The sequence below is a fragment of the Cricetulus griseus genome, chromosome 5 (assembly GCF_003668045.3).
Source record: "Cricetulus griseus strain 17A/GY chromosome 5, alternate assembly CriGri-PICRH-1.0, whole genome shotgun sequence".
In the NCBI taxonomy this organism is placed as follows: Eukaryota; Metazoa; Chordata; class Mammalia; order Rodentia; family Cricetidae; genus Cricetulus; species Cricetulus griseus.
Genome location: NC_048598.1, coordinates 185,936,404 through 185,950,574, shown reverse-complemented (window position 1 = coordinate 185,950,574; position 14,171 = coordinate 185,936,404). Strand labels below are relative to the sequence as shown.

Here is a 14,171-nt window from a genome sequence, read left to right as displayed (position 1 = left end):
CCTCCCAAGGGCTGGGATTAAAGGTGTGAACCACCACAACTGGCATGTCACTAATTACATTGTGGAGGTGAGCTCAGACAGCACACTCTTGCCTCTGATGTTCCCCGCACAGGGTCATGGCAGATGCTCTGCTTCCTGTTAACCCCGACTGCTGATCTGTTGACCCAGCCCAGGTCTCTAGGCTGCCATTGGTGGGGGAAGTGACTTAGCAGGAAGGGCCTGGAACTCAACTACATATCACTGGCTTGCCTCAAATTCTCATTGCCTTCCTGCCTCAGCTTCCCAAGTGCTGGGATACCAGGTATAAGTCAGCCCCCTGGCCTCCCTGCCGCTGCCAGAAGTAAAGAATCAGAGGGAAGGGGCTGGCTGTTCCAAGTAACACACTGGGGGAGAGCTCCCACATGGTGTGCTGGCTGCAGACCTATGGATCCGGGAGAAGGGGTGATAGTGTGACCCTGGAGTTTCCCCAAGGCCTGTTTACCCCTGGACATACTGCTCTAGATGGGAGCTGTCACCTGCACCTGCGTGATGTGGACACCACTCAGAGTGAAGGCTGTTCTTCCTGGGAAGTCTCTGGACCATTTGGTATTGGACACATCCCCAGGCTGAACCTTTCTCTCAGGGAGCTCAAGAATCTGCTGGTTTCAGCAAAGGTAGCAGTGGGTGTCGACGGCCTGCAGCTAGCTACCCTGCCCTTACCCTGACTGGCAGCAGCCTTTCATATCACCTCTGTTGCCTTACATGGAGGAGATAGAGCTCCTAAGAAGTCAGGTGACTCCCCCAAAGTTGTGGCTGATGGCAGGAGGGGGGCTGGCCTGGGTGCTCACTCCTCCCTGGGTCTGGATCCTAGCTAAGCTGTCAGATGCTCTGGCTGGGTAGACAATGACAGCAACACCTCTCCGTCTTCTGCACACCTGTATGTCCCATGGGTACAATGCACTACAAGTGATTCTGGTCATTCTGGATTACAGTGAGAGCAAGGCCGTGCTCTGCATCTGTTTTACCACCCTGGCCAACAGCAGCCAGTGTGGCCTGTCCAGTGGGACGGGGCCTCGAGAAGAGCCTGCATGAACTTCATGCCATACTCTGGCACTCTCTTGGGCTCTGAGTTCAGGCACTTGGCCTGCCAGGGTATGAACCTCAGTGTTCTCAATGCTGAGTCAGAACAGACTGCTCAGTAACAAATTCACTGTGTGACCTTAGACGAGTCATAGTTCCCTCCAAGTCCTGTTTCCCCACTTGTAAATGAGGACAGGTGGGTAAGGTGAAGGGGGCGGCGCCATTATGACTGGGTCTCCCCTGGTCCCCCAGCGGCCCCATTTCTGCCTGTGCTCATCATTTCAGCATCCCCTGAGCATCGAGGTCTCGGCAGACAGGACATCACATGCCCATGCTCTCTTTAGGTGGCTGGAGCATCAAACAAGGCAGGAAAGCAGTCGCAGGGAGAGGGTAGCTTCTCAGGACAAGCGGACGGCACAAAAACAGTCGGGGGGGGGGGGCGGCTGCCCCTAAGCACCATGGGATTTCACAGCTCCACATTGCCTGTCCCCTACCTCTCTGACAAGGGGAATGGCTACAGCCCCAGCATGTGTGTAGTGTGGCTTAGGGGCAGTAAGTTCAGGCACGTCTGCAGCCTGCGTGGAAGACAGCAATGAAGGCAGGAGCACAATAAAGTTTATTTTTGCCTGAAAGTGATGCAAGAACAGAACACTCATGAGTGGCCTTGGTGCCTTCAGAGAAGGCAGACACGTCAACCAGGGGCTTTCCCTGAGATTCGGCTTCTGCTTTGCCAAGACTCTGAGTGGTGGCTTGCTACACATGGTCAGCCCAGAGGGAGGACACCAGGGCCTGGGCAGCTGCTGTTCTTTCCTGTCTAGCTATAGTCCACCGGCCTGGGGTACGGCCAGCGCACTGTCTGTGCTGCCCTCCACTTCAGTCAAGTGTCAAAACAAAAGCATCTGCAAAGGCAACAGACTGTCCTTAGAGTGTGATGGTCAGGAGAAGTCATCCCTGGGCCATTCTCAGAAAAGTTAGTACACTAAGGGTAACAAGCATGATTCTGGAGTGGAGAACATGTGTGATCTGGAGTTTAGCAACCTCAGCCTGAACTTTCACCCACAAGACTCAGGGTAACAGAAACGGTCCAGCCTGGGGTCCGTAATCAGTGTTAAAGGCAGCGTTGAGAGCTGAATGACCCCCCACCCCACCCTCTGCTGTGACACTGAACACTGAACCCAGGACATCATGCATGACAGGCAAGTGCTCTACTACTGAGCTACACCTACAGCACAAAGCCGAGCACTCCCTATTCAGTGTAAAGCAAGGCTTACATATATCATATGTAAACTTACATATATCATATGAGAGAAAGAGAGAGAGAGAGAGAGAGGGAGAGAGAGAGAGAGTGTGTTGGTATGGGCTCAAACACAGCATCTTTGCCCACTAAATGTCTCCTCATCAGTTTTGCACAGCAGTTTGTAGTTTTGCAATAATCACATTCTGACTCCATAGACTCAGAATCAAACACAAATAATGACAGGCTCTTGCTAGGTAGCTCAGGCTGGCACAGAACTTGTGCCTTTGCCTGCTGAATACAGAGATTATAAGGTGTGTACCACCATGTGCAGCATACACACTTAAAAAAAAAAAAAAACTAATAGACTTTGGGAATTTATGTGGAACCGCAGGCTGCTGGATGGACAGTCCTGTGTGGGCTCTTTGTGGGAGGCTCTCGTCTGGGTTGCTATGGGACCACACAGCATCAGTGGACACCAGGCAGACAGACACCACAGAAGAGACAGCATCCAGAATGCACAAGGGCAGAGAGACCCAGGTCCAGGAATTAACACGTGAAGAAGCCTACAGGAGTGTGACCTGATTTGATGGGGCTGGGATTATTGATAGATTTTGTCTTTCTATGCACACAGAAAAAAGCATTACTGAAAGTGGAATGACAGCTGCCGGGGAGTCATGAACTCCTTCACGGTTTCCTCAGTGACCTCCTTGCGTCGGGCCTGGTGCTCGGCGATCAGGGGCTGAAGGACATCTATGAGTGTCTTCTTGAGCTCCCCAGTGAGCATGGCTCCGCTGGTGTAATCCTGCCAGGAAGTCGGATGCTGTAAGCAGTGGCTCTGAGTGTTCCAGCCCTCCCTACCTTAGCTCTAATTCTGCTTATGTCCCTTTATGAGCTATGCTGAAAGGGTCACAGTAACCTGGGTCTTACAGGACATTAAAATGTCTGTTTCTTGTGCCTTGGGCTCTTTTCCTCTGGTTTGTTTTGTCCAATTCTGACGTGTTAGTTTTTGTTCTAAGTTATTATATTATACTTGGTTATTATCCGCAGAAGTCTGTTTTCTAACGAGACACAGAAAGGGAGTGGATACAGAAAGAAGTGGGGAAGGATCGGGAGCAGCAGAGGGAAGGAAAGCATAATCACAGTCGATGATGTCACCACAAGAGAAAGGAGAGCTGAATGCGGCTCCCAGCCTTATGGCTTTCCTTCCCAATGGCGCAGCTCTTCAAGTAGACAAAACAAAGACCCAGAACTGAGGTGGCAGAAGGCTGGGGAAACTCGCCTCCAGCTGCACACCACAGGCGCTAACCACTAATGTGAATGGCATATTTCCTTTCAGAATTTTTCTTGTGAATATAAACTACTCTCTCTCCTCACTGCCTCTTTCTTTCCCTATAACTGGCACTGGTTCTGCTGTCACCAAAAACCCAAGCACTCAGGAGGCTGAGGCAGGAGGATTGTCATGAGTTTAATGTAAGCCTGGTCTTTATATGGATTTCCAGGCTACACAGTGAGATTCTTAAGCACTAACAACCAAAGAAATTAACAGAGTAGGCAGTGTATCTGCAACAATTCTCACCTGGCTGCCAGGCTGGACAGAGCGTGCACGAACCTTTTTCTGCTACTGTTTCTGTATGAAAAGCTGTTTTCTATTCCACAGGATTTTCTTGGAAAAGACTCCAAGGCCAAGGCTCTGCTTGCCCTCACCAGCTCACTGAAAGGCTGTCCTAGGACCAGGGACACCTACATTCCTCCCCCCACAAGAAAGACAGACCTCTTTATGCTCTCACTTTTGTGACCTAATCAAGGGTTCTTCCTACGTGGTTAAAAATCTGAGTGATCTTACTCAGTTTTTTGTTTTATATATGGAATGCTTCATGGGTTTCGTGTCATCCGTGAGCAGGGGCCATGCTAATCTTCTCTGTATTGTTCTAGTTTTGGTATGTATGCTGCTGAAGCAAGCACTTGTTCTATTTTTTTAGGTTCTCTCTCTCTCTCTCTCTCTCTCTGATTTATTTATTATGTGTACAGTATTCAGTCTGCATGTATCCCTGCAGGCCAGAAGAGGGCACCAGATCTCATACAGATGGTTGTGAGCCATCATGTGGTTGCTGGGAATTGAACTCAGGACCTCTGGAAGAGCAGGTAGTGCTCTTATCCACTGAGCCATCTCTCCAGCCTCCTGTTCTATTTTTTAAATACAGCGTCTTGCTGCGTAGCCCAGGCTGGCCTGGAATCTATAATCTTCCTGCTTTGGTCTCCTGAGTAGCTAGGTCTAAATAAGTCTGACCTTACTTGTATGGATTGAGCCACTGAGGATGCTCTAGCAATGCACAGGGCCTGGCTGGGCTGTCAGGCTCATGTGGGTGGGTGGCAGGGCTGGGTAGACTCACCTTTCGGATCTGTTCCAGCCTGTCGTCATCTTCAAGGAAGAAGGTCAGGTACATGAAGGACACGTCCACTTCACAGTTGCCCCCAAACTGCCTGTGCTCCTCCACGGTGTCTCTTCCACCAGAAAACGCGTGCTTGTTCACCTGCACCGGCACAGAAGCCAGTCAGAGTGCTGCCCTGTCCCTGGATGTCGGTCACACTAGTGACTCATGGTGAAGGGCAGGGAGGCAGGAGAGCGGTTCTTTGACAACTGAGTTACAGAACAGTCCAGAAACCAAAGCACACTGGGCTAAAAATTGAGGAAGAGCCCAAGCCCTCTTCAGAGCTGGTGACCAGCAGAAAGGATGGCGGGTAATGCTGTATCCCTAGGTGGTAAAAAGCAGCCCTTGGCCACATACATGTACACATGGTCAGGAGGAGGCAGCTGAGGGAAGTGCTACTCTCAACATGTGGTGGCAGGAAAGGCCTGTAGGGTTGTCTCCACCCGGACGGGTGATGTGTCAGGTGGTTAAGAAAGCCCCAGATGGGCTAACGCGACGGCTCAGTGATTAAGACCAGAGTCCAGTCCCCAGGAGGCACATGGCAACTCATGGCTGTAACTTCAGATGGCCTTGTCTGGCCCCCTGTGGATACCAGGCACTCATGTGAAGCACAGACAAACATGCAAGCAAAACACTAACACACATAAAACAAGCAAACAGATCCCAGAAACCAATGAAACAGAGCCGAGCACAGTGGTAGGGAAGGAGGGTTACTTGTGTTCAAGAGTTCCAGGCCAACTTCAGTAACAAAGAGAAACACCATCTCAAAACAAACAAAAGAACTAATGAAAAGGTCAGGGCGTGGTAGTGTAAACCTTTACTCTCGCACTCAGGAGGCCTCTGCAAGTAGATCCGTGAGTCTGAGGCTAGCCTGGGCTACACAGCGAGTTCCAGGCCAGCCAGTGGTACACAGTGAGATCTGGCTCAGAAAAGTGAGTGAGTGAGTAAATAAATAAAAAGGAATGAAAGCTAGGGGTAAAGGTCACCAGGACTTTGCACCCTACAAAAGCTGCCTAGGCGCTAAGGTCCTCTCCACAGTGATAGGGTCATGTTTTGTCAGAATATTTTGTCCTGGGACAAAGTTCCTAGAACCTGGGAATCTCCCCAATCCTCCCAGGGAACGGCGTAGCTTCCAGGTTGCTGACTCACAAGAGCGAATGGGTCCAGACTTGGGTGGAGGTTCTGTGCCCTCCACACCTGAACCCCACCACCCTCCTGCTTTGTGATAAACAGATGGCGTTTCCCTGAGTTCTGTGAGTTGCCCCAGCAAACTGATGAAGCCTTGGTAGGCAGTGGGAACCCGGGCGCAGAGCGGCTGTCAGAAATACAGATGCCACAGCTTCGGGCTGGCAGAGTGGGGGTGAGCTCTTCAGCTGTGAGTGCTGCAGTCTCCAGGGGGAAAGCATCAGGACTGAACTGATGGAGGGCACCAGACACACAAGTGGAGGGAAAAGTCACCTTGCCCTGTTGACTTATAGGCCAAGATAATCAGGGCCCCTGGCTGTTGGAAGCTGTGTTAACCAGAGGCTAGACTTCCTCACGGTAAGACTGACTCTGCTGCTGGTGGTGTCTCAGCCCGGCTCTGAGCTGTCTGCAGATCCTTTGCCAGGGTGACTGTGTCAGCACCCGAGGTGGGCATAGAGACTTGGAGAGGACCTGCCGGTGACCCTGACCTCTGCAGGCCCACATGGTTCTGATCTCGCATAGGCCCCTCAGCTAGCCCTTGTCTCTCTGCTGGCTTTTACGAATGGGAAATCTTCCAGAGTCACACAAACTACTTCTAAAAACCAACTTCTCAAAAGCGAGCAGAACTTGTTCCCCGCCACACACCCCACTTCTCCTTCTCCTTCTGCATTTTGGAAGTTTCAGGCAAAAGCAAAAGAGAAAGAAAGATTTCCCCAAATCCCCAATCCTATTAGCTCTCACGACAGGCAGGGCTGGCGCAAGCCATTTCCGGAGGAAGGGCTGGATATGAAAAGTCCCTATTGTCAACCAGAACCTGTTTGGGACTTTCCAAAGGCTTGGGGGCCTGGCAGGGACTCTGACTATTGTATAACACCCCCCAGATATGTTCCTCTTACTCCTCTTAGACCATCCAACTCACAAACACAAACTTGGGTCCAAAGGAAACATCAGTGACTTCCTGTAACCATGAAGGCTCCCACTCACTGGCAGCTCAATTCTGAGCAACAGCACTGGGCTCTGAACCATGTGGCTGTGCAAACTCCTTTCTAGTTCCACTTTCTAGCTGACATGCAAATATTTACCAAGCACTCACAGCCTGCCAGACAGGGCACAACCAGACATGGCAGTCCTGTTGGGGGGTACTTCTCAGTTCTTTCTAGGAGAGCATTCCAGAGAACCATGCCCAAGTTGCTGCCCTCACTCTGGAGCAGAGTGCCAGGGTAGGAGCTTTGCTTCAGGGTAGGACTCTCTGCTTCAAACAAACAGAGCCGCTGGGCGTGGTGGCCAGACATGGTGGTGCACTCACGAGGCATAGGCAGGTGGATTTCTGTGACAGCCTGGTCTACACTGACCCTTTGTCTCAATACACAAACTGTTTATTGAGGGCCTGGCAGGGACTGAGGGAAAGGAAACTCAGTAACTGGCCCTGGCCCATCTGATGCTCAGAGAGTCATCTTCTACTCTAACTGACAACAGCTTCATTGATGATGTTTTACAGAAAACTACCAGGACTCTGCTTCTGTGTCAAATGCTGGTTCTTACCTACACGGAGGGGATTAAAGACTAACAAATTCCCACACCCAAAATCCAGATCCACTCAAACCCCAGCTCCCCAGCGGTGGGGGCAGCGGTCCTGTGGAATTAAGCATTTCTGTGGGTTCTGTGAGACGGTATGTTAAGCGGGCTCGCATGCTTCCTGCTTCTCCCAGGCTCACCTTGCTCTTGATCTGCTTGGCTGTGTCTGTGAGGAAGATGGAGGAGTTGGGGTCACTGGCACTCATCTTGGTCTGGGCACCCTGCAGGGCAGGGAAGAAGGTCGAGTGCAGCAGGGCAGGTTTAGGGTAGCCGATCCTGGGAGCCACGTCCCTCGTCATTCTGAAGTAAGGGTCCTAGGTGGAGAAGGCTGGGGTGAAGACAATGGGACCAATGGCCAGGCTCTGGCCAGTTTCAAACTGACTTCTCTTCTCTCACCACTTCTATCACCTCCACCCTCCCCAGGGGAGCCCTGCAACCGCAGCTGGCCCCAATTCACTTCCCACAGTCGGCTCTGCCTCCAACCTGGTCAATGGCGCATGGGATGAGGCACTGGATGTCCGTCCTGTCTCGGAAGATCTTCGGGAAAGAGTTGCTGAATGATGGTGCAGCCTGGACAGCAGGAAAGCTGATCTTCCCTAAAGAAGGGAGACACTCTTAGATGTTGGGCTAACCGCTGTTTTGGGTAATCAATCCAGTTAAAGGGATCAACAATGGGTTTCCTCCACTGAAACAGACTAAAGAAAGCCTAAAAACACAGCAAGGGAGCTAAGTAAAAGTTGAGCCCTACCCCAGGGCTCTTATCACTTTCTTGTCTGCATTTCTCAGTGTGCTCAGCTGTGTCCATGCCATGCACTCTTGTGCAACTTTCCTCCTTTCAATGCCTCTGGCTGCCATGGCCACCAGCGCCACCCTTAAGGGCACAACACCACTCCGGCCATTTCCAGGAGCTTGCTACTCTTCACAATGGCAAAGTACCTCCTGCCTCTTACAGATACGCACATTCAGGGGCAGGGTGCTTCCACAGCCTGCCACAGCCGCACACAGCAAGTGAGGAGCTGAACCAGGACTGACCCTGGGGTGTCAGGCAAGGGTGCCACTTCTTAGCTGCTCATCACCTCCATTGTGGGTCACCCTGGATGTTGTGACCCCAATTGTTGGGAATGAATCTGAACTATCAAACAGGAGTCCAGGGGACCACAAAAAGGTGGACACAGGGAACTGAAGGCCCAGGCACAAGTCTCAAGATGATGGCCTACAAAGGCCAATATATTGGAATGAGAGAGACATGTAGAGAACCATGTGTATACAGTTGGCAAATACTGTGTGTATATGTGGGGGGCAAAGCCATGGGAGGAGAGTAAGGAGGAGTAGGAGGGGCCTGTAGTTAGTAAAACTCCTCTCTTTATATATACTTAATTATTTATCTGAGACAGGGTCTCACATTGTGGTCCCTGAGTAGCCTGGAACTCACCATATAGAATCTAAGCAGAGAGACTGGGGCCCAGGAAAGGCTCCCCCAAGAGAGCAGAAGCTCCACCTGCCCTCCTGTAACTCTTCTAGGCTCTACCAAGCCCTATGGTGATTGGGATCACACCAGCATGGAGAACTCCAGCCAGCCTTGCCTGTCTGAGTCTGGTGGAACACCCACCTCTGAGTGTTTTAAATGAAGTTCTAACATCTCAGGTTTCTGGGCAGACTTGGGGGGTGGGTGTGTGTGGCTCAGTGGTAGGATTTACTACATGTATGAATCTATCTATCTCTTGGTGCACACACCACACTCCAGGTATGTCAGCTCAGGCTTTGGTGTTGCTGCTTTTTTTTTTTTTTTTTTTTTTTTTGAGTCAGGGTTTCTCTGTGTAACAGCCCTGGCTGCCCTGGAACTCACTCTGTAGACCAGAATGGCCTTGAACTCACCTGCATCTACCTCCTGAATGCTGGGATTAAAGTCGTGCTCCCAGAGCATAGCAACCACCCTGGGAGGGCCTATGGGCCCTAACAACCAGTTGGCCAATCAACACAGGGCAAGCCCTCCAAGCCTGGAGGCACACCAATTCTGAGCCTGTGCGCACCCCTAGACACTCCCCTTACGCTGCCCTACAAGATCTCTTGGGAGCCCCTAGGAGCTGTCTTTTGTAGCCAACCGCCATGGTGGGTGGACAAAAGACCCGAGCTAACATGGGGTTAGCTCGTTAAATTACAATAAAGCCTCATGCAGTTTGCAGAAAAAAAAAAAAAAAAAAAAAAAAAAAAAAAAAAAAAAAAAAAAAAAAAGTCGTGCACCATCACTGCCTAGCATTGCTGATCTGTGATTCTTAGGAACACTGGCTAGTCTCCTCTCAGCTCGACTGTCATACAGAAAAGGGTCCTCAAGCAGCAGCAGTCCCTTACCAATGCAGTCACTGTCAGTGAAGCCAAAAATGCCTTTCACTTGGTTGAACGTGACGTGCTTCTGAATCTTCACCACATTCTTGTAGAAGCCTGGGCTCTGCCTGTAGAGATGAGCAGAATCACACCTGACCTGGAGGGCAGCCTCCATGGACAACAGAGTAGCAGCAGCTAAAAGTGGGTAACACACGTGTTCAGCTCATGCATAACAGGAATGTATGGAGAAGTCATCTGCAGGCAGGCACACACAGCAGTCACACCTCTAACTGTGAAGGGGTGTGAACAGAGGCAGCACTCAGTGGACTGTGGATCTTAAGGAAGAAGCCCCACTGCCATCTGCTGACACGAAGGTGTGGTGAGACATGTGTGCCCAGCTGGAATGCACGGGAACTGCCGGGCTTCTCCGTGTATCCCTGGCTGACCTCAGCACGCTCCTCCCAGCATCCGGCTACTACTCCCGCTACTGCAGTGGCAGGCTGTACTTTGGGCAGGGCTGGCTTCATACCCAGGAACAGGGGTGGGCCATACTGCCTGGTTTGAGCACCATGGCATTTCTGGATGGTGAAGGCCATGGATATGATGCCTAGATCTGTGGCAGCCATTCTGATAACAGAGGGAAGCAGGCTGAGACAGAGCACAGAGGCTGGCAGGATCCAGAGTGGCCTCTTTTTAAACTTTTATTAATGAGTGCTTTATCTGCAGGTATGTGTGTCCCATGCATGCCAGGTACCCCAGAAGAGTGTGTTGGCCCCTGGGACAAGAGTCACAGATAGCTGTGAGCCACCTTGTAAGTGCCGGGAACCAAACCTGGGTCCTCTGCAAGAGCAGTAAATGCTCTTAACCTCTGAGACATCCCTCTCTGGGCCTCCCCCCCCCCTTCTTATACTGTGTTTGTTGACAGTAACCCCTTCTTCAGCCTGGCCCTTTGCTATGCACTGGAAAGACAGAAAGGAAGGCAGTGTAGACAGACTGCAGTGTCTGGCAGGAGCTATGCTAGAGGCAGGCCCACCTAAATGTGAAATTTCACTGCCACTGTCATGGCACTGGGCAGGCCTGGTTAAGGCTGGTTATAGAATGGGTTAGTTATACCTTCCTCCCTTCAAGGGTTTGCTTTCCTTCCTGTCCTCAGCTAGGGGGTGACAGAGCACAGACCCTTGTCAGATGCCAGTACCATGTTTCTGGACTGAGAACTGGGCACAATACATGTCTTTACTGGGGCTGGAGAGATGGCTCAGTGAATAACAGCACTGCTGCTTCTCCAGAGGACCTGGCTTTGTTCCCAGCATCCACACATGGTGGCTCACTTTCTGGCCTCTCTGGGTACTGCATACATGTGGCACACAGACATACATGTAGGCTGTGGTGGTCTGGTTTGTAAGGTCAGTCCTCAGTCGGTGAACTGTTTGAGGATTAGAAGGTGTGGCCACATTGTGGAAGCGTGTCACCAGGGGCAGGCGTTGAGGTTTTAAGGTCAATGCCAAGCCCAGTCCTCCTCTGCCAGCTGCACACAAAGTCCCAGCCACTGCTTCGGCACCAGTGCGCTGCACTCCCCACCTTGATGACAGTAAACTGTCTGGGCCACGGTGTCTATTCATTCCCCACCTTGATGACAGTAAACTGTCTGGGCCACGGTGTCTAGTCACAGCAACAGAAGCCGGCAGACACAGACAAACATCTACACCTATGAACACAGTTTTCATCAGTTATAGGTGTGTGGGTCTCCACTACAATGGGAGAATGACCAAGGCACATACGATGTGGCATAGTGATTGGCACAATCCCCTTGAGAAGCATGGCCTTGGCGTCTCAAATGGAGGCTCAGGCTTGAGAGTCCAGGTCACCGTCACAGGCCCTGTGCACACAGGAGCTGAAATCTAACCAGGTTTCACCTGGCCTCGAAGTCTGAGCCTTTTTTATCCTGACATAGTTGTGGTGCAGCTTTGATGAGAGTGTGATCCTGAGTGTCTCTGGGCAGGCGGAAGGTGGAGACAGGAGAGAGGGGTACATTGGTCCATATGGGCACAGGGCCAGCAGTGGGTATTCTCTATGGTGTCCACTTAGCAGTCAGCAGGGGTTCAGTCCCGGTTGAGCAGGGGGAGGGTAGTGAAGGAGCATCCCCACATCTAGTCGTATGCTCGGCACAACAGATCTGCAGAGTGCCACAGCCTTTGGGAAGAGACCAGTGAAGGCGGCAAGCATTCTGGGGATCAAGATGACTGAACGGGTATCACCCGTGAACTGGTCTTCTAGCCAGATCCTGCTGCACAAGACGTGCCCTGGTAGTAGCAGCAGAATGGAGCCCGCATGGGGACAGACCCCACGTGATTCTTACCACTGCTCCAGGGAAGACCTTCCTCCCACATTCAGCTCCACACTTGGAAGATGGTTGGAAGGCAACACTGTCCAGGCCCGCTAGGTGCCAGGCACCGCTTGAGGGGCTTTATGTGCATCAACTCAGAAAGTGCCCACAAGCCTGGCAGCATGGACCAGCACCTCTAACCTCTTCACTTCCACCTTTTCCTCGTCTCCCACCGTGACCTCACCATCACCTAATTATGTGTTAAGTGACTACCCCGTCAGAAGATAAACTGTAGAGACTACGAATGTAGGTGACTAGTAGACACCTGCTTAACATGAATGAGGCTCTCAGTTCCATTTCTAGCAAGAAAAACTGAACTGGGAAATACAGGGACTTACCCAAGAGGATGTGACCAAGCTGGAGCAGAACTGGGATTGGATGACTGGAAGGAAGGCCCTCTGCAGTGTGAACAGGAGGGAGGCAGGGGGAGGGACATACAGGGACTACATCACTGGAAGGAAGGCCCTCTGCAGTGTGAGCCGGGAGGGAGGCAGGGGGAGGGACATACAGGGACTACATCACTGGAAGGAAGGCCCTCTGCAGTGTGAGCAGGAGGGAGGCAGGGGGAGGGACATATTGACTTCTTCCTTCCTTTCCAAGAAGAGGAGAGCCTGGCTTCTTTGTATTTGTAGCTCCAAAGGACCAACAGGCTTGTTAGATCACAGATAAGACTCTAGATTAAGTTTAAGCCAGGAAAGTAAATGCTCAAGTGTTTAAGGAAATTCTTGCTGGGTGTGGTGGCACATGAATGTATCTGTCGTCACCGGTACTTGGGATCCTAGGCCAGGGCAACACAGTGAGAACTCATTTCAAAAAAGAAAACAAAGAGAAGAAATTCTTAATGGGGCAGATGTGTTTCTGATACTCAACTTCACCCTATACTCCTGAAGAGAGACAAAATTCTCACCGGGCCAAGGTGAACAGCAGTTGGAGCTGAGACCACCAGAGACACGCAAATGCCACATTTGGAGTGTGCTGAAAGGAGTCTATGGACCGCTCCCCCACCTCTTCACTCCTGACCCGCACGATCGTCGTCATGGACTTGCTCCCCTTTGGCCACTATGCTGGCTAGTTTTGTGTCAACTTGGCACAAGCTAGAGTTGTCTGAAAGGAGGGAACTTCAAATGAGAAACTGCCTCCATGAGATCCAGCTGTAGGACATTTTCTTAATTAGTAACTGATGGGGGAGGACCCAGCCCATTATAGATGGCTGGTGGTCCTGGGTTCTAAAAGCAAGCAGGCTGAGCAAGCCATGGAGTAATCCAGGAAGCAGCACCCTCCACGGCCTCTGCATCAGCTCCTGCCTCCAGGTTCCTGCCCTGTTTGAGTTCCTGTCCTGACTCCCTTCAATGATGTGGAAGTATAAGCCAAATAAACCCTTTCCTTCCCAACTTGCTTTGGTTAGGATGGTGTTTCATCCCAGCAATAGAAACCTTAACTAACACAAACAGACATTTGAGTCCAGGGAGGGCAGAGTTAGCCAAACCACTATGTTTTCAGGGCCCAGAAAAGCACTTCCCCTAGAGGGCAGATGAAGGAGCTATGTGTTTGATTTACTTACTGGACGGTGGCCCATCAGAGGGCCCCCTGTGTCAGATTGGCAGTTGTGTGTAGCAGGGACCAGAGAAGGGCATCTCTCCAGGAAAAGGGGTCTTAACATTCACTGGAGGAAAAGTGAAAGAGTTAGCCATACAGAGGTGAAGGGCTCAGAGGATAACACTTTGCTTGCAAAGGTGAGGGATGTGAACCGTTAACTGTCCATCAAATTGGAGATGGCTGTGCTGCTAAAGGACCAAAACAGACGAGTCTGTGTGCTAAGAGCACAGTGAGCTCTTCTGTCCCATGCTGGGGCACCGGGCAAGGCTCAAGTGTGGAAGACCAGAGTGGGAGGGGCTGCAGTGGTAAGGGATGCTGCAGACCAGAAGCTGGTGCAGGACTCCGGCCTCAGCTACCTGGGAGGCTAAGGAAGGACGACCACTTG

The 14,171-nt window shown here is 51.3% G+C and overlaps 1 protein-coding gene and 1 non-coding gene across 3 annotated transcripts in view; both read right to left on the bottom strand.

Moving 5' to 3' along the window:
* Nucleotides 1–1,652: 1,652 nt before the first annotated feature.
* Nucleotides 1,653–14,171, bottom strand: part of Wars1 (tryptophanyl-tRNA synthetase 1) — a 33,445-nt gene continuing 20,926 nt past the window's right edge. For both annotated transcript variants that reach the window (XM_027416394.2, XM_027416395.2), the window contains exons 7-11: nt 9,835–9,935; nt 7,969–8,081; nt 7,626–7,799; nt 4,687–4,827; nt 1,653–3,098 (exon numbers count right to left, since the gene is read on the bottom strand). In XM_027416394.2, coding sequence (XP_027272195.1) covers nt 2,937–3,098; nt 4,687–4,827; nt 7,626–7,799; nt 7,969–8,081; nt 9,835–9,935 — 691 coding nt within the window. In that variant the 3' untranslated portion in view covers nt 1,653–2,936. The remainder of the gene's footprint in view (nt 3,099–4,686; nt 4,828–7,625; nt 7,800–7,968; nt 8,082–9,834; nt 9,936–14,171) is intronic.
* Nucleotides 4,153–4,258, bottom strand: LOC113835768. Its single transcript, XR_003485464.1, has one exon. It is a non-coding gene; the product is annotated as a U6 spliceosomal RNA (small nuclear RNA).